This window comes from Zootoca vivipara, chromosome 5 (genome assembly GCF_965207765.1).
Source record: "Zootoca vivipara chromosome 5, rZooViv2.hap1.1, whole genome shotgun sequence".
NCBI classification, from domain to species: Eukaryota; Metazoa; Chordata; class Lepidosauria; order Squamata; family Lacertidae; genus Zootoca; species Zootoca vivipara.
In genome coordinates, this window is record NC_142588.1 from 88294053 (window position 1) to 88314721 (window position 20669).

The 20669-nt window shown below is 45.9% G+C and overlaps 1 protein-coding gene and 1 long non-coding RNA gene across 2 annotated transcripts; one reads left to right on the plus strand and one right to left on the minus strand.

Annotated features, from left to right (window-relative positions):
• Nucleotides 1–4: 4 nt before the first annotated feature.
• Nucleotides 5–7270, plus strand: LOC148685770 (uncharacterized). The gene is made up of 4 exons (XR_015949918.1): nt 5–118; nt 1926–1988; nt 6182–6256; nt 7146–7270. It is a non-coding gene; the product is annotated as an uncharacterized LOC148685770 (long non-coding RNA).
• On the minus strand, nt 6947–20421 carry LAMP3 (lysosome associated membrane protein 3). Its single transcript, XM_035134071.3, has 6 exons — nt 19587–20421; nt 16781–17550; nt 15167–15289; nt 12348–12405; nt 9184–9351; nt 6947–7236 (listed from the first exon to the last, which is right to left on the minus strand). Exons 1-6 carry the CDS (start codon nt 19636–19638, stop codon nt 7097–7099), a joined length of 1311 nt encoding a protein of 436 aa, XP_034989962.1. The 5' UTR covers nt 19639–20421; the 3' UTR covers nt 6947–7096.
• Between the last annotated feature and the right edge of the window lie 248 nt (nt 20422–20669).

The window sequence follows — 20669 nt, forward strand, 5'->3', positions numbered from 1 at the left end:
ATAATAATAATAATAATAATAAAAGAGAAATATATATCTACCAGCGAGCCTTCTATATAGAAGTTATAGTAAGAATAATATATGAAACAACGCAAAACAACAAATAATTGGTCACCAGGTACAAAGCAAAATGATGATGATGATGATAATTAGTCTATATGTGCTGTATTTATAACACCAACCTTTTCCCCTGTCAGGGATTCAAGACTGCTCACAGATGAAAGAACAGCTAAAATCGTGCATATATATATTCATAAGGCAGAAATAAAGCAGCATAGATAGATAGTCATGATGTGTATAAAGCAGAAAATACCGGTAATAGCAGCATGTTAAATAACCAAGCTGAAAAGATAAGTTACAGGGCAGGGTGTGGGTTCCTTCCAGTGACTGTTAACAAAAGAAAAATATAAGCTAGTCAGCATCAAACTATGTTTCCTGGTTTCCCCACACATCACATAGCCTTGTACAAGTTTATAGGTCAAAACCAAGTACGTACCCTGTTGTATCATTTGCAAAGAGTACGATTCCCGCAATCTTTGGATGGAGGGCAGTGTACTGTATACATTTAATATTTTGAAAAATTAATTTTAAAACAGGCAGGCCGTTAATCTACCTGATTCCCCAGAAGCAAAGGAATGGGCAGAAACACAGAGCACTTGAAAGAAAGAGAAAGAAAATTAAAATACAGTTTATCAATATTTATTTGAGGCAACCTGTGTATTTTTTAATTTTTTGGTGAAAAGCAATGTCTGTGCTTCTACTTATATAGAAGATATATAGGAGAATGGGAATGTTTTTGCCTGGCACCTAAATATACATATGCAACAAAGGCACCAGATGAGCCTCCCTAGGGAGAGCATTGCAGAAACAGGAAAGCACCGTACAAAACAAGGTTTGGCCAAAATGCAAACCAACGAAAACTTTGCCAGTTATCCCCATTCTGTAGGTGTGACTGAGTGTTCATGGATTGTTCCAAAGAGCCAGATCTAGTTCAGGGGTCAGCAAACTTTTTCAGCAGGGGGCCAGTTCACTGTCCCTCAGACCTTGTGGGGGGGCAGACTATATTTTGAAAAAAAAATATGAATGAATTCCTATGCCCCACAAATACCCAGAGATGCATTTTAAATAAAAACACACATTCTACTCATGTAAAAACACCAGGCAGGCCCCACAAATAACCCAGAGATGCATTTTAAATAAGAGGACACATTCTACTCATGTAAAAACATGCTGATTCGCGGGCTGGATTTAGAAGGCGATTGGGCCGCATCCAGCCCCTGGGCCTTAGTTTGGGGACCCCTGATCTAGTTCAATATTGCTCCTTGGTGACTGGGTAATATGTGCTTCTGTACACTAGGTGGCAATCTATGTACTGTAATCATTTAGCAGTCTTGGAAAGCAATGCTGAGTTTTGTTGAAAAAGAGGTTGCTGAAGGTAAACGGCGTTTCCATGTGCTGCTCTGGTTTGCCAGAAGCGGCTTTGTCATGCTGGCCACATGACCTGGAAGCTGTACGCCGGCTCCCTCGGCCAATAATGCGAGATGAGCGCGCAATCCCAGAGTCGGTCACGACTGGACCTAATGGTCAGGGGTCCCTTTACCTTTTAAATAGCATTTAACACGTGTAGAAGTTACTTGTCTATTTAGATTAGAAAATAACAATATGCAACTTAATAATGAGAATCATCACAAGAATTTGTTCTCATTAAGCTTTAATTAAAAAAAACAAGAGACAGTGTTGTTGTTTTTAATGAGCCAATAAATAGGAGTTTTTACTGACATTAGGAGGACACATACTGTATTTTAGTGTGATTAGGAAACTATTTTCTCACTCTATGGGAATTAGTAGTCCTCTTCATGGGGCTGAATATTTGCATGCATGTAAAATGTCTCTAATGCCAAAATAAATTTGACGTATTGCTACAGGAATGGAGAATATTCTACCTTCAGAGAAAGGAGGGCTCAAGGAAAAGGACTCAATCAATTTTGGTAAGCATTTCTCTTATAAACAAAGAACAGTGTTTCAAGGATGACCTCTGAGTCATGTTTTTGTCAAAATTATTGGCTCTGCTACTTCACCCAAAATCAGAAATAAACTGTATAATGCATTTATTATGCTCCAGTCAGACAAGAGTCACAGGACACTGCCTGTGTATGGTAAATACACTTAAGTGATAATTGATTGAGTACTATGACATGCAATTTTGCTAAGGAGCAAAAGCCTCAGCTTTTATTGAATTTATACCCTACCCTTCCTTCCGTAGGAGCACTTGATGGCAATGTCAGGAGGCAGGGAGTTCCAAAGAGTAGCTGGTGCCACACTAAAATATCGATTTCTTACTCCTGTGGAATGAGTATTATGTGGCACCTGTAATTGTAAATAGGCACTCTCTGTTGAATTTCAGATTGTACTGTAATCTTCTCAGGGCGGGGACCTGTTCTTTTTGCTTGTAACTCTGCAACGAATACACTGATGGTGCCATCTTAATTAGGCACATGAGGGAGGGAGAAGTTAGCATTTTCACATTTTTCATACAGCTTGTCTAACATATCTAGTAAGGTTAATTCCTGTATCATTTCTTTTTCTGAAATTGTTTAGTTATCAGCAGGGCTTCTTCATAAACTGATGGTTTGCATTTGAGGCAAGCACCATAGCAAATGCGTCCCTTGTGAGACATATGATCATATGGAAGCCAAGATTACAAACAAGAAGACACTATAAACAGCTGGGGGCAGGGAAAGCTGTGAAGAATTTAGGAATGTTCCAGTTGATGAGATCCTTGCAACCCTAAAAAACAAAACCCCAATGATCTTTTATATAAATAGGTTTACATAACTTCAGTTGTTTACATCCATCTGTCTCTGGAGACAATGGAGGAGTGCACCTTTTGGGGTGAAGTCAAACTGATGTAAGGTTGCAGCACCTATTGTGGCTGTAGAAATTGATATGGGAAAGACATGTTTTGTTGCAGCTGGGGCAGATGAAGGCGCCCAGTTCTGCTGATGCAGACACACCATGCATGGCGTTTCTTCTCTCTGCATTCCTCCCAGTAGTCATTCCTCTTGTGGCCGCTGCTGTGGATCCAAAACCTGACTGTCTGACTCCAGGCACTGTGGTCCTCCGAAAGGGTTTCCCACACAGCGAGGATGATGATGGCAGTCTTCATGCCATGTTTACATATTTGTAGTGCAGAGCTGGTCTGGTGCCTGAAGCCAGCTCCCCCTAGAGCACATCCTTGGGGATCCTGCCATCTTTATTCTGTGGACACGACCAAGCCAACATAGACGTCGCTGAGACAGGACTGCGCACATGCTGGGAATGTCTGCTTGGGAAAACACAGACTTTTGCCATACCCCAGATCTTCCTGACGCAGCACATGTGGAAGGCATTGAGGCATCAGTTAAGGCCTAATTACTTCAGTTATTTTAAAAAATATATTCTTGTCATTATGCCCCTCCCCACAATGGTAACATTTTATATCAGTTTCACGACTCCTGTAATAGTAAAGCAGATACAGTTGTGCCTCGCTAGACGAAATTAATTCGTTCCACGGGTCAATTCGTGTAACGAATTCTTCGTCTAGCGAGTCCCGGTTTCCCATAGGAATGCATTGAAACTTAATCAATGCGTTCCTATGGGCTCCGGGGGACTGGCGGCGGGGAAGGCAGGCAGGCAGGCGCTTGCTCTCTTGCCTGCCTGCCTGCATTCCCCACCGCCTGTCACACGAAGATGGGGGGCGCTGCTTGCCGGGGCTTGTCAACCCCGGCAAACAGCGCCCACCGATCTTCGGATCTGTCCCCTGATGCGCTACGGCTCGGAGAAGCAGGCAGGGAGACGGCAACAGCCTGCAGCTTCCCAGACTGTTGCCATCTCCCTGCCTGCTTCCCCAAGCCGAAGCGCATCGGGGGAGGAAGCCAAATTCCTCCCATTCTTCCCGCTGCCGCCAAGCCAGTCCCTGAGCCGAAGTGCGGCGCGGGAGGGGTTTTTTCGTCATTTGCCTCCCCCTTGGGGGAATGCAAACGGCGAAAAGCCCCCGCTGCTGACTGCCTTCGGCTGGGGGACTGGCTGGCGGACAGCGGGAAGAAGGGGAGGAATTTGGCTCCGCTTTCCCGCACACACACTGCCCGGGGATCAGACGAGGCTTGAGAAGCCTTGTCCCATCCCCGCAGTGTCGGGCGGTGGGGGGGGGGAAGCGGGATGTCAAGCCCTCTACGATCCCCGCTGTGTGACAGGCGGGATGGGGGGGAAGACAGGAAAGATCCTGCCTTTCCCCCCCATCCCGCCCGACACACAGTGGGGGATCGTAGGGGCGCCGGGCGGGTCTCTTTGCTGTGAGGTGGTGAAGCGGCAGCAGCGGCTCAGCGCACCCCGGGCAAAGATACCCGCCGCCATAGACGTGGGTCTCTTTGCCCGGGGAGGTGCGCTTAGCCTCCGGGCGCCGCCGCTGTGAGGGGGTGAAGCATTGGCGGCGGCTCAGCGCACCCCAGGCAAAAAGACCCACCGCCATAGACGCGGGTCTCTTTGCCCGGGGAAGTGCGCTTAGCCTCCGGGCGCCGCCGTCGCTTCACCCCCTCACAGCGATGCAGGAAAGCGGCCTGAAGCTGCTCAGCAGGTGACAGGCGCAGTGGAGGCGGCCCCAGGCAGCCCGGCTTTCTCAGGGAAGGCAAGCGGGGGACACGTAGCCCGCCCGCTTGCCTTCCCCGAGAAGGCAGTCAGCAGCGGGGGCTTTTCGTCGTTTGCGTTCCCCCAAGGGGGAGGCAAATGACGAACAGCCCCTGCAGCTCACTGCCTTTGGCTTGGGGACTGGCTGGGCGACAGCGGGAAGAAAGGGAGGAATTCCTCCCCTTCTTCCCGCTGTCGCCCAGCCAGTCCCCCAGCCAAAGTGTGGCGCGGGAGACGGCTTTTCATCGTTTGCAAATGGCGAAAAGCCCCCGCTGCTGACTGGCTTGGCGATGGCGGGATGAAGGGGAGAAATTCCTGCCTTCTTCCCGCCGCCGCCAAGCCAAAGCCGCCTTCCCTCGGCAGCAGCCACCGCCTGGCACAAAGCCGGTTTCGCTTCCCTCGGCAGCCGCTGCCTGGCTTCAGACGGCGGCTGCCAAGGGAAGCAGCTGTGTGCCAGGTGGCGGCGGGAGAAGTGGCTCCTCCCCTTCTCCCACTGCCGCCTGGCACAAAGCCGACATCGGACGGGGCTTCGGAGAGGCGCAGCGCTTCTCCGAAGCCCCGTCCGATGCTCCCGGGTGTCCATGGCGTGGTAGTGGGGGGAGAAGTGGGGGAATGGATCAGTTCCTCCACTTCTCCCCCCCTTCTTCCTGCGCTACAGCCCTTTGTGTTCCGCTGGTCTCTGCCGGTTGCCCCTCACCGGCAGAGACCAGCGGAACACAAAGGGGAACGAACTGCAGCGCAGGAAGAAGGCAAAGGAAGATCAGCTGAGAGGCAGTGACAGCTGTCAGCGCCTATCAGCTGATCTTCCTTTGCCTTCTTCCTGTGCTGCAGCTCATTCCCCTTTGCTAGACGAATGCCCCTAGGTTTTGCAATCGGAGGTTTTTATGACCACATTTCGCAAGATGAAGCGGTGGCCATAAAAAATCTCATCGTCTTGCGAGGCAACCTCCGATCGCAAAACCTATTCGTATAGCGGAAAATTCATCTTACAGGGCATTCGTCTAGCGAGGCACCACTGTACTACGCCACTCTTCACAAGAAGCAGTAATTGTTTTTTCCCCTCTATGGAAATCATATCTATCAAACACTTTTAGGGGTGGGAGAGAACTCTTTGGCAAGGTTGCTCCAGTGTTAAAATTGTGAGGCTAACCTGATGTGCCTTGCCTTGGGCCCAAATGGCGTGACCCCTAACAAACCCCTACAGTTGCCTGGAGACAAGATCTGCTCCCAGGGCCAGAGAAGTCTCCATGTACCATTCTGGGAAGTTCCAAGTAACTGAACAAAGGTTGTAGTGTTGGGGGACTTTCAAACCTGGGAGACACTCCATCCTACTATGTCTTGCATGTATGATTATAAGAATGGCTTTTGTTTGGTTCTCTTGGTAAAGAGGCTTCAGGATACCCAAAGGGAGAGTGTTAAATGAGTCAACGCTGTGGAAGTGATGTTGCAAGTCATATGCACAGGATTTCACAATGCAATCATTGCAATCCAAAAATAGTTGCATGTCTTTGCCTTCCAGAAAGCATTGCTCAAATCTAGATCTAATCAAACTACAGTATCTGAAGAATGAATGCCACCACCTGCATTCATAAAGGTAAATTCCCATCACTCTGGCTACATGAGTCCATACTAGGTTTAGGTCAGGACATGGGGAATGGCACCTCCTGTAATCAAAGCTGTGCTGGAATTTTCTTTTGAGGCCTTTGTCCAGAAGGGTGTAAAAATTGGGCTCCATGGACCATTTTCTGTTCTGGCTCTCCCAGATCCACTCTGGCCTAAGACAGAGATGTGGGTGAGATGTGTATATGTTTCTGTATTGTGAAAGGTAGAGGAAAAAATATTATTCTTATTACGGATAGGACACAGTTAAAGAAATTTTAGTTGATTAATTTATTAATTTAATTATATTTGCATATGAGTAAAAACAATCATAGTTTGAAGCAAAAAGCATACATCCTTTGTTTATGGAGGAGACAAGATAGAATAGAAGCATTCCCTGTTGTATGAGAGAAGGGAAATGCTTTTTGGAAGATGGAAACTTGAAAAAAAAATTCTAAGCACTTGTATTAAAAATAATATTTAAAAAATCTGCTGTGTCCTCCTAGAAATATACCGGGGTGTGTGTGTGTGTGTGTGTGTGTGTGTGTGTGTGTGTGTGTGTGTGTGTGTATGTATATATATATATATATATATATATATATATATATATATATATATATATATATATATATCAGCTCTTGTCTAAGCAGAAAGGCAAGTTATGAATATAGAAAGAACAACATAATAGTGTCAATTTTCAATTGCACACAAGTGAATACACAACACAATCAATTTACAATTGTAGTTGCCACAATCAAATAAGTAGGCAGAAGCAGAGCTTTCTATTATATACAACCTTTTCACTCGCCGCTGCACAGATCTTTAATGAAGTGGTTTAGATTTGTTCATAGCTTGAGGTGTGTTTTTTTCTGTAAATTGCACAGGTGGCAAAGACAATGACAAATAATCCTGCGAGACTGAGGCCCACGGTAACTGGAATTAATCTCTTGTTTCTGTCAAGAGCACATTCTTCCTCTGCAATAAAAATCAGAATGTTATGGCGTATTACACAATTATCATATGCTTTCATCAGTTTCTTGCTCAGTAAAATACAGCTACCGATAATTATTCAAAAACCCACGAGCACTGTCTGTAGAGTTGCCGTTTGGGTCAGTTTTAATTTCTTGATGCATAGCATATTCTCTCTCCAATGCTCATGGAAGGCAACTTTTTTTAAAAAAGTTAATTGTTGTGAGGTGGGTTGGAACTTTTCCTAGCTTTAATCAGATTGAGCCATCAATCTATAGTTCATTTCAAACCATTATATTGGGCATGGCAGGGCTGCAAACTTGGAATTCTGTGGATCAGGCACTGGGAATTACAGTTCATTTTGGCTAGGAATTTACAGGAGACCCAGAGTCCTCTTGACCTGGGAAGTCAGATGATGCTGGCAGGCAAGTCTGGTGCAACTGAGAGCTTTAAAACTTCCTTCAGTCTGGCAGTGCCAGATTTAGGGAGGATGGGCAGTTCCTTTGCACAGGGTGCTGAGCCGAGGGGGCACAAAATTGAGAAGATCCCATAACTGAGAAGATCCATTGGGGGGTGCCAAATTTTGGCCTCACACAAGGCACTATATTATGAAAGATTACCAAAGTCTGCCCCCGAATCTTGTCAGTGTGGGGAGACTGCTTGGGTCTCTCTCTGCACATCCAGATATATGGTTTCCCTCTACCTATCCTTTGCCTGAATGCCTGACATATTGGTTCCTCTTATCTGATACTAAATACTTTAATTGGCAGTTGCTCCCCAATCCATTTGGGAGGAGCCATGGCCCAGGGGTTGATCTTTCTGGGTTCAACCCCTGGCATCCCCAGTTAAAAGGATGCCAGTAAGCAAGAGCGGAGGGGAAGACTCTTCTGACTGAAACTCCTCTACCAAGTCTTCACATGTCTACAATATTGTGCCATGAACCCCACCCTGGATTCTGACTGCAAGAAGAAATGGTAATCGAGGTAGCTGGACCAACAGTATTGGAGGCAGAGGAATTCCAAGACTCCAACATCATGGTTGGACCTGAGCTAGAGCTTGTCAATGATCTCTGAATTGAAATCTGATTAGTCAGACACCTCTGAGCCCGCGCATCCCCAAAGAACTATCCACCCCCCACATCATGGCCCTGAGAAAAATGCACAAGTATGTGAAAATAACAAACACAATTCATTACATGAATTGCAAAGGTGTATATTGGGCAAAGCTGCGTAAAAGTGAATGTGCCGAGATACGCACGCTATGACGAATTTTCATAAGGACTAAACGAAAATTTACAATCTCAGTGCAGAAGTGTGAACTGAACATTTCCTATCAACCATCATGTGGGTATGGGCATCTGGATCCCAACTGGTGTCCCCCTACTTGGTTCTCACTTGTTCAACTGAAGGTGTGGGTTATGCCTATAAATTGCAACATGTGAATGGCACATCTCTCTGTGCAGCTGGGAATCTTGCAAATAAATGGCAGGGTCACAGATTGCACCCACAGTTGCATGCATACAGGGTTTGTTTAGACCATTGGCCGAAGGCACATTGGCTGGGGATAGCTAGTGGAATCCCCTTTAATGCATACAGGTTACCTGCAATCCCCATGCAATTGTCAATTGCTGTGGGAAAAGAGCTGTCGTCTGCCCCAGTCACACTGCAGTTGCTATGTGCTTGCTGGTGAAATGAACAGACCAGCTATTCCAGTTAAGCTACAAATGAAAGCAAGGAATACTACCTGAGCCTGCATTTCATATGTTTTTTGAGAGAAAGTCCTTGATAATAACTAGAAACTGAACCATACTTCACACAGTGTTGATTGCAACAGGAGTGTCTAGCTGTTTAAAAACATGCTACTGGCCTGGACTTGCTCACAGTGGTGTGTTTAAATCAACTGAATGAGAAGGAGTGCCTTAACACAGGTCCAGTGACAAGCACTGCTACCAACCTTTACCAAACTGGTTGCCAACGATATTAAAGGCTTGAAGTTGAGAGCTGGAAAGCAGGAGTTGAAGGTTGTTGGACATCTCTATGGTTTGCATGCTGAGACACTTGAAGCAATTCCCTAAAGGCACTGAAAAGAGCTCGTCGCTTTTAAGTCCACTGTACAGCGCGCCTGAAGTATACAGAAATAAAAAGAAACGACAACTGGTGTTAGAGGCAAAATCTTTCCTTGGATGAAGGGTCACCAACTGATGTGCAGTAGGCGCTGCATAGCTTGAGCTGCAATCTTATAGATCAGGATTTCCCAAACTTGGGTCTCCAGCTGGTTTTGGATTACAATTCACATCATCCCTGACCACTGCCCCTATTAGATAGGAATGGTGGGAGTTGTCCAAAAACAGCTGGTGACTTAAGTTTTGGGGGGGAAACCACTATACAGGTAGATCAAGCTCATTCCCCTGTTTGGTTTGCTGTTAGGTCTGCTGCTTAGAGGATGGATTGCAGGCAGTTCAAATGCAAACACTAAGACCTCAGATCTGTTCAGGGGATGAGATAACCCCCAAGAGCGACCCAAAGCCACCATACAAATCCTCATTACCACCAGACTGTTTACCTGCCAACTGGCTGGCCAGCCTGCCCCCCTTTCTACTTAGATTTGGGTGCCTGACAGTGGAAGGCAAATATGTTCCACATACGGCAGGCTACAGGTTCATCCATCTCCTCCAGTCCCAGATCTGTCTTTCCATAGCACTAGTTCCACCTGACCACAGCAGACAAGACAGTGAGGACCCTCCACCGGCTCTGCTAAGACCAGCTTTCTCTTGGCTCCTCTTCTGGAGCTGTCTCCTACAGTGCCTGTTCCACCTGGTCATTAAGACATTTGTGCAAATTTATGAAGAACTTGGGTCAAACTAGCTCTGCGCACACACTATACATTTAAAGCACATGACTTCTGAGAACTGGTTTCTTAAGGTTACTGTGGATTATAGCTTTGTGAGGGGTAAACTACAGTTCCCATGATTGGAGGGGGGGGGTTTCATGTGTTGCTATTATTCTACTGACTCTTAGTGGGTGATTATTCAGGAAAAGAACAGCCTGCTACAATTCTAAATTCTGCAGAGAGTCGGCGTCTTTGAAGTCAGTACTTTAAGAAGTACTTTAAATGTATGCTCAAGTTCCACTGATTTTGAGTACACCTAAGGTGACCATGAGTGCATTTTTTTCATCCTCATAAAATAAGCCTCAGAAGTGCAATCCAGAAAAAGTGCAGTTTGGTGGCAAGAAGGAAAGTCTTGACCTAGGAATCCTTAAATGCAATCTCACTTCTCCCACAAACTCATTACACACATAATGCAAGGCATGCAGCTTCAGCCCCCTCCACCATCTAAAATATGACGGTGCTAATACTGTCTGAGGGCTCATCCACACTTCCGTTTGCCCTGCATCTTGCCCTGCCTCTTGCCTCTACCAAAGAAACTACATTTATACATTTTTGTAAGGCATTTATAAAATCTTTTGAGTGCTGTTGTATTTTTTCCTGAAATCCTCATCATGTTATTGAGCTCTGTGTAAAAGTTCAAAGAGATCTGATCATTGGTTATGGAGGGGAAAAATAAAATGCACACAAGGCCGAGGATCTCAAGAGGGACAGAAACACAGATATCATGAAACTTTGAAGTGCTATAAAATCAAAAACCATTTGTGATAGAGGGGAAAAATTTAAGCGGGTTTTTTTCAACCATAAGGGAAGGGTGTACACCAAGTTTCATCAAAATCCGAGGCGGTGGGTGGCATGACCACGTTGAACTGACGTGGAATGACCCACACAGCAGAAATAATGCAGGAGGCAGTAGTTACAAGTTACCAGTCTCTGCAGCTGCAGCAGTGGTGGAGCATGTTTAGCTGGTGCCTGGGGTAGGTGGGCAGGGCACGGAGGGCTAAGGGATCCTGCCTTGCCAGCCCAGCTCCCACCGTATTATCTCAGACTTGCAAAGTATCTAGGGGAGGGTGGCTTACGAAGGACGCAGCAGCCATGCACTCTGATCCTAGCCTTGCAAAGTGGCACAGGGCTGGTAGGGTGGTGTGAGCAGTGCCCCCCAGAAAAATGCGCTCAGGGCCATCACCCTGGCAGCCCCTGCCCATGCTATGCTCCTGAGCCACAGCAGGCACTGTGATCCTCTAGTGGTTTGATTTCACCCCCAGAGGCACACTCCATTATCTCTCAAGACAGATGCATGCCGACAACTGAATAAAATTTAGTTGAATACCACCCAATATAATATTTGGGGGGGGGCATAATATTAGGTCCGTATAGTTAAAGCTATGGTTTTCCCAGTAGTGATGTATGGAAGTGAGAGCTGGACCATAAAGAAGGCTGATCGCCGAAGAATTGATGCTTTTGAATTGTGGTGCTGGAGGAGACTCTTGAGAGTCCCATGGACTGCAAGAAGATCAAACCTATCCATTCTTAAGGAAATCAGCCCTGAGTGCTCCCTGGAAGGACAGATCGTGAAGCTGAGGCTCCAATACTTTGGCCACCTCATGAGAAGAGAAGAATCCTTGGAAAAGACCTTGATGCTGGGAAAGATGGAGGGCACAAGGAGAAGGGGACGACAGAGGACAAGATGGTTGGACAGTGTTCTCGAAGCTACGAACATGAGTTTGACCAAACTGTGGGAGGCAGTGCAAGACAGGAGTGCCTGGCGTGCTATGGTCCATGGGGTCACGAAGAGTCGGACACGACTAAACGACTAAACAACAACAATAATATTAGGGGAAATTGTTTGGAAATATGTGTTCAGTTTGGTGCACAAAAATGTGTAGATTAAGAGAAATGTGAGCAAAATGCATGCAAATTTTCATGAATATAGATATATATACATTTAAAATGCAAATTGATTTGGAAACAGGTCAAACTGAAGGCTAGAGAAAATAGAAGCTGAGAGAAAATGAAACGGAAAGCTCAATTCATTCCCAGCACATCTTAAATCAATGCACGCAGTGAAGTGCTGAAAAAGACATTTCTAACTTCCTTTACATACTACTCAAAGGTCAGCCATGAGTTCTGGTGGCTCTGCGTGACCCAGTGCCATGACTCTTAAGAGAAGCTTCAAAATTTCGTAATTGCTAACTGTTCAAAGGCAGGGAGAGAATCGCCACGTCACTTACCCTCAGATGGTACAGTTAAAGAAGCTTCAATCACACTGACATAGGACACTTCTCCACTCTGCAAAAAAAAAGGGGGGGGAGGAAGCAAGCAAGTATAGTTTTATCCAATATCACTGCTTACAACTTAGAAAACACAAGAAGATGCATAGAAGTTTCATGACCAAGGGCAGATAGAGGGAGTTCAGTGGAAACCAACTGAAACCTTTTCCTATTACCGGTATTTCAGGCCACATATCCTCCTCTAATACAACAGAAGGGAGCTTTCCTTTGTGCTAGCTGCTTGCGAAGTGTACTTGCTCTTCATAGAGGACTGGAGTGTACGACTCATGCTCTGTAGTTGGGAAGTATGCCGTGCATGTCTGTTAAAGCAGTTCCTTGGTCCACATGGTGCCTTCAGCAGGGATGTAGCCATGCTCCTCGGGCGCGTTACAGCAAAACATTTAGAACTGGAACCTTTGCCCATATAATAACAAAGCCTCCAAGTCAGCGCTAGCCCTACCATTAGGTAAAGCAAGGGGAAACGCTTCAGACACCCAGTGAATTTAGTATCTCTTGTAACATCCAAGAGGTGCCAGGGTGCAAGAGGGGTAAACACTCTCCTGAGGACTCCAGGGTACATCAGAATATTTTTCATTTAGCAATGTTTATGACCAAGGCCAACTGTTCCAATCTTTTTTCTAGCCAGTGGGCCAGATTCCCTCATGGGGAGTCTTCCGAGGGCCACATTCCAGCGGTGGGTGAGGCCAGAGGCAACGGATATGACTCTTAACCTATGTGCAGTAGGCTACTCTTGAGCATAGCTGCCAAGTCTCCCGCTTTTCACGGGAATCCCCCGTATTTTAAACCGTTTCCCGCTGGCAGCCCGGATTGAAAAAAATCCCGTAAATCCCCCGGATTTCCTACCTGCCAGGGAGGCTCCATTTTGGGTCCTGGCGCCGCCCGATTTCCGGTGCCCATACATGGGTAGCGCGGCACCCAAAGTCACTTCTACGCATGTCCGGACATGCGTAGAAGTGACTTCTGGTGCCGTGCCGCTGCTGATCCCGCATTTTTCAGCGGGAGACTTGGCAGCTGTGCTCCGGAGACACAGAAAAGCCTGACCTTTCTACCACACACTGTCTCCCCATCCTCCATCCTTGCCAAGCAAGAAGCATTTTCACAGTTCAAGGACACAGTCCAGCCAGGCAAAAGCAGTCAAAGGGCATGGCTAGTGAGGGGCTGTGGCCTGGGGAAAGTCCCAAGGGCCCACCAGAGCACTGGAAGGGTGGCTATATTTGGTTCCCAGGCCTGAAGTTCCCCATTCCTCTTTGGGAAGCTTCCTGAAAGCCATTTCTGAGTAGCCCCAAACTAGGCTTGACGTTTTCATTTTTTCTCTCTGGCTGTGTCTACACTGTAACTTTAAAACACATTTGAAGCACGTTTTTTACCTCAAAGAATTCTAAGCACTGCTGGTTTCATACCACCCAAGTGTCCCGGAAAAAGTTTTTATTTTTATTTATACTCCACCCATCTGGGTTTCCCCAGCCAAAGTGACCTCATACGTTCTTGTCCCCCCCAAAAAGGGCCTTTCGGGCACCATGCAAGATGGCACCCCCAGAAGTGGTTCCCCCCCCCCCCAGAGTGAGATCGCCACGCAGCTTATATAACTCGCCCGGGAGTGTGTCCTGGAAGACGTGCATCCTGGTTTTTTATCTGAAAAAGTTGGGCAGCATGAGTTTCCCCCTCATAGAATTACAGTTCCCAACAATGCTTAACAAACCCGAGGGGGGGAAATGTGCTTCAAATACGCTTTAAAGGTATAGCATGTACACAGCCTCTCCCTCCCCCACACTTCACAATCCAATTTTTGTAGCACACAACACCTGATCTCAGGTTATGCGTGCTTCATATTAATGGAAGGCACACTCTCTGTACAAAATCACATCTAACTTATCAGAATAAGGCCTCTATAATAGTTTCTGAAAGGCAAACACACACACACACACACACAGGGAATCTGAATTCATGCCTGCATATATTTCAAAGAGCAGGTTCAAACTCAACAACCTCTGAATGCTTATCTTAAAGAGGGGGCTGGATTGTGCAATGCTGCACCAATAGTTGTGTTGCTTCTGGAGAGTGTAGCGTGGGGTGGCCATTGCCAACTCAAAATTTTACCTCGGCATCTTCACTGAAGCCACTCTGAAGGCTCTCAATGACACAACAGTTTCTAAGGCTCTTACTTCAGTTAAACAACACCGCTCTCTTAAGAGCAGCCAGAGCAAACACTTAAAACTGGGTCTTTGTTTGACAGTTAGGGTGTTGGTTTGGTTTGGCAAAGTGCCTTTCCAAATGAGGCGTCCTCACATGTCCCTGTTGAGAAAACAGAACACACACAACCCTGGGCAGTTATACAACAATAAGCATCCCTCTTGCTTCTTTCATTCCAATTTGCCTGCAGGGTGTTTACATATCTTCCTGTGAAACAATTACTCATCCCACACGTCTCAATGCATTTTCCTACTTAAGCCACATCTGTTTCTTTGTTTTGCTTTTGAAATGGATTTGCTGCTCTAGTGTGGCAGAAAAAGCTTTTTAATCCACTTTAAATGCACATACTGGAAGTTATTAGTAGGCCAACATTAAAAACTTCCCGAAAAAATAGGGGTGAGCTGAGCATGTGTAGAAACTAGCCTACTGAACTAAGGTAAAATTCATGCTCGGCCACTGAAACCGAGCCAAAGCCAAATGTCAAATCACTCTCTTCAAGGAAAATTCCCAACGTTCTAAGATCCCCTCCTCACTCCCCCCCCCCAAACAACATCTGGCGAAATGCTTACCTTGGTGAAAGTGAAACGTATGAAGCCACCTTCAAATGAGATTTTCAGAGTTGACAGCCAAACCCCACACCTTCCAATCGTATGTGTGGTGTTTGGGTTGATATTGAAGTATTCTAGGTTGTTCTGTAAAAGGGAAATGGAATCGGCACATGAATCCCAACATGCTCACATGCTTTCTTTCTAAAACAGGGGTGGTTAACCTGTGCACCTGCCCACCCACTCAAATGTTGGGGGACTCCCAAGTCCCATCAGTCCCACCCAGCACAGCCAATGGTCAGGGATGATGAGAGTTATAGCCCCTTGCTAACCATTAGAAGTCCTACCTATTTCAACAACACTTGCTTTCAGCAGCACCTCTGGGAGCCTTTTCTTATACCCATCACATAGCTCAGCTCAGAATGGTTCTTGCATAGTCCCTTCTTGACACTCCCCATCTGAGTGGGCTGGCGCTTAATGGGGCAAAGAAGTGAGCTACAGGTTCACACAACCCCCTGCCCAATACCTCCTCCATATACCTCCCTTATCCTGATTTGGTGCTATGTCTGACCAATGACTTACGTCTAAGTTTGGTCACATCCGCAGCATTCATTGGCTGCCGATCAGCTACGGAGCTTAATTCAAGATACTTCTTTTGGTATATGAAGCCCAATACAGCCTGGCACCAGAACACCTGAAAGGTTGACTCGCCCCTTAGGTACCTACGGTCACTGCACTCTACAGGTGAGGGCACCTTGAAGATACCCTCTTGCCACTGCACACAATATAGGAACCATCCCTTCAAAGTTGTGGCATCTATCCTATGGAATCCCCTCCCCTTGAATATTAGGCATTGTCTTTGTTGTCCTTCCTCTTTCACCAAGCTTTTTTAAGTTGAGATCTTTCCCAGTCTGCAGCTGCACTGGAATTGCTTTAAAGATATTTTGTTTGTTTGCTGCCCTGGGCTCCTGGGATATGAATTTAATCGATTCAAATACATTTAAAGTACATAGCTTCCTCCAAAAGAGTCCTGGGTGCTGGGAATTGTAGCGCTGTGAGGTGTAAACTACAGTTCCTGTTATTTTGGGGGGAGGAAGGCATGTATCACTAAGCAGCACTAAGTCACTTGTTCCATTAGCGCAAGGGTTCTTGCAATGAAACTCCTCTATCTCCTCCCCCGGCGCACCCCCGAATCTGCTCTGGGGGTTCATCCCTCCCATCAGATGTCAAGGAGATGAGTAATTAAATAACCTTTAGAAGACATCTGAAGGCAGCCCTGTATAGGTAAGCTTTTTAATGTTTAATGTTTTATTACGTTTTTATATATATTGGAAGCAGCCCAGAGTGGCTGGGGCAACCCAGTCAGATGGGTGGGGTACAAATAAGAAATTAGTAGTAGTAGTAGTAGTTGCTGTTGTTGTTAAGGAGAAGGGAGAAGTTCCATTGCATGAACAGAAATCCTTGTGCTGACGGAATGGCAGCATCAGATACTACCCATGCTATAGATGCAAACCTAAGGCTTTTCTCAGCTTTTGGAACCCAGTATCACAATTCCTAGAATTAACTGATTGTTTTGATATTTTGATCAAAAAAAAATGGGGGGGGGGTTTAATGGAAAAGGGGAAAGCTGTAGCTTACTGTTTTCCCATTTTTAGCTATCATTGTCAAGCCAACCGATGCTTTAATACACTCAGCGGTTCCATTAGAAACACTATAAGCCCCCGTTGCAGCTGGCGATGGTTTGGGTGTGAGGGTTGGCCCAACTGGGGCTGTTGGCTCAGGAACAGTGGCTTTGTGCCCAGATGGCATCTTGCTGTGGCCTGTACTGTTTGCTCTTGGCGTTGCGGCTGGCACATGTTGTGTGATGCGCTGGTCGCTTGTTCCAGCTACAGTCTTCTTTGCATTTCCTGCCTTCGCTGGCAAGGCAGGGGCTGCAGTGTTCCAGTTGTTTGGGGCTGCAGGTTGTGAAGCTCTCCTCTGAACAGCTGCTGTCGTTTTCACGGCTCCGTGGATTCCAGCTTCCTCAATTTGTGTTTCAGATTCCACGGCTGTGCTCCTGGCAACGGCTGTAGTTTTAGTCACTCTGCGACTTGCAGCTTGACTGGTTGGACGTGTGGGGTTTGCAGCTGTCTCCAGAGGAGTGGCTGCTGTGTTTGCCTGTTTGTGGACTGAAACTTGTTTGGCTGGTGGTATAGATTCTGCTTTTACCATCTTAGCATCTTCAGGTAATGCTGACACTGACTGGGTTCTCTGGGTAGCCTCTTGCACAGATTGCTTGCCTATCTGTGCGACTGAAACTTCTGAATGACTGTATGGAAGAGTCGTGGTCGTTTGATTGGCTCTCTGCAAGACTGAAATGGGCTGCGGAGTTGCCTCAACCTGCACCTCTCCACTGCAGGATAAAATAGCTGCAAACAAGAAGAGAGTAAATTTAATCTCGTTTCCAAAAAAACCTTCCATTCTAAGCATCTCTCAGCTCGAGTCATGTCTCTGAAAAGACAGAGGCACGGGCAGTGAGTAGAGCTGGGCGATAGATTGTCCCAAACCCGTCTCAAGTCCATATTATGATATCGGTTTCATAATTTTTGACCTGGAAATATATTGCAAATTGTGGTGTATGTTTGTGCGCGCATGCTATGCAACAATCACAATGTGGGGGAAACTGTGAAGCCAGCCAATGCCTTTGCATAGCTTCATCCTTATTTCAGACATTGTGATATATAGCAAGTAATACATCACAAAATTGAAAACTAGCTCTATCTTTACTTCAGACGTCGTGATATATCAGTACATTGCAATGTTTAGCTGGTGATATATCATGAAGTTGAAAACCAGATATCGCCCAGCCCTAGCAGTGATGACCTGTACACCTTCCCTCCTCAAATGCGTTGTTCTTAGGGCTCATCCACACTTCCCACTTGCCCCATGCCTAGAAAGTCCAATAGGTTTCCCTCTTTCTAGGCACGGGTCGGAGTGGTTTTCCATTTGTCCCACCAATCTGCAGATAAAGCCATTGGTGTTTGTTCCAATCCAACAGTAAACAGCAGGTTTCCCCAGGAGAAAGCAATGGGACAAGCAGAAGTATGTGTGTGTCCTGTCTCTCTCAAGTGAGTAAGACCTTTGGGGACACATTTATCTAATAAACTTAATATCACTCCCCACTTAAGGAACTTGCAGCCCTGCAAAGGATCTGCTGATAGGTAGAAGAAAGCTGACTCCAGGAGGCAAAAGATACACGTGTAAAGTACTTAACTCTTACACTAAAATGAATAGGACTGGAAAGTGGTTAGCTTAGGTTGGAGCAAGCATTTTTATCAACAACGTTCTGCTGACTGAACTCGGGACCATAAACACCTCTGCATTTCCAATGTTTAAGTAGAATAAAATTGCCAGTTAGATCTAAAAAAAACTATTCTTTTCCCATGGAACCTTTTCGTCAGGGAGTCTGACAAAAAATGGGCAAGATTGCCTTGCAAACCCCATGCATCCATTCTTCTACATTTGATTTCTTGGGATATTTCCACAGTATTTTGTAACCTTGCAGTAGCTTGATACTCTCTCCGTATTTATCTTTAACGTGTGTATTTGGTACAAAACAGAAAACACAACTGAGGTGTGCTGATATTTAGGCTTCTTTAGTAGACCAAACCATCCAGAAACTTAGATTTTCTATCAAAAACACTGCAGCAAACAACCCCATGCAGGTACTCTCTAAATAAAGCTTCTTTGCACATGCCTTGTTTAGGGCAGGGTTGGGGAACTTTGGTCCTTTCTGATGTTTCTGAACTACAGCTCCCACCAACCCCAGCCAGCATAGCCAAAGATTATGGAAGTTACAGTTCAACAACATCTGGAGAGTCAAAGCTTTGCCACAAGGAAGGTTAACGGCAGCAATGCTCTTTAGGAAAAAGCTCAAAGGTGGTTGGGGGGAGTGGATCTTGTCAGCATCCTGCACAGGCTTTCCCTACTCCTACATAACAAGCTGTACTTGTAGAAAACACTGCCTCTTTTACATAGCTATTAAAGGCAAAGAAGAGCTAGAGCAGGGGTCCCCAAACTAAGGCCCAGGGGCTGGATGCAGCCCTATCGCCTTCTCAATCCGGCCCGCGGACAGTCGGGCAATCAGCATGTTTTTACATGAATAGAATGTGTCCTTTTATTTAAAATGCATCTCTGGGTTATTTGTGGGGCCTGCCTGGTGTTTTTACATGAGTAGAATGTGTCCTTTTACAGTATTTAAAATGCATCTCTGGGTTATTTGTGGGGCATAGGAATTCATTCATTTTCCCCCTTCAAAATATAGTCCGGCCCCCCCACAAGGTCTGAGGGACAGTGGACCAGCCCCCTGCTGAAAAAGTTTGCTGACCCCTGAGCTAGAGAGTCTGTTGCATCCCTGTATCCTTGCAAAGCAACACACAATACAGTGATAACTGGGTATACTCACCACCAGCTGCAACCAGGAGGAGTTCCACAAACAGGTTCTTCTCCCAGCTCATGGTGAAGGAATTAAAGAGAGTAATATTCACAGATCAGATGCCCCAAGGAACCTTTGTACGTGTTGCTTCTTTCTTCTTCTTCTTCTTCTTCTTCTTCTTCTTCTTCTTCTTCTTCTTCTTCTTCTTCTTCTTCTTCTTCTTCTTCTTCTTCTTCTTCTTCTTCTTCTTCTTCTTCTTCTTCTTCTTCTTCTTCTTCTTCTTCTTCTTCTTCTTCCCTACAACCAGCCTAGCATGCCTACTCCTCTGGGAGACAAGAAGTTTGCTGTTCTCTTGCAAAGAGCTCCAAGCAAAGGGGAAGTCCAGCACAAGAACTGGAATGTTACATGCAAAGCAAGAATGGATTGTGGGGAAGCATCCTTAAACCATTGAGAAAGTGCTTGAAGAACATTGGTGGAGCTGAAAGTGGAAGCAAGATTAGCACTGTTCCCCGCCCACTGCATTTTAATTCTCCCTGAAGTGCCCTGGGCTGCATTCACACCATGCATTTAAAACACCATGATAACACTTTAACAGTCCTGACCTACCTACAAGAATCATGGGAACTGTAGTTCACTAGGAGTGCTGAGAGTTGTTTGTTAGAAGACCCCTTTTCCACTCACAGAGCTACAGTTCCCAGACTCCCATGGGAAGAGGGATTGATTGTTAAACCACAATTAGTCGTAGCTCTGTGAGGGGAATAGCGGAGTCTCCTCACAACTCTTAGCACACTTAATGAACTACAGCTCCCAGAATTCTTTGGGGAAAACCATGATTGTTTAAAGTGCTACTGCACACTTTATATTCAGCAACTTTTGCAATCGAGTGGAGGTCATCAGGGATGGAGTGGAGGAAGGGAACCATCAGACCTGTAGCTATTTTGGGCAGGATTCGATCACATACCGGCAAATTCATGTTGTGTAAGTATAATTTCTGGGCGGTTTCGCACAACAAACTCCCCCCCCCCAAAACACGGGCCTTTTTGTGATAAGGAGTAGAGGAAATGCACTGGGAAAAAGGGGAGCAACACTTGTTTTGATGTGACATCAGCTAAC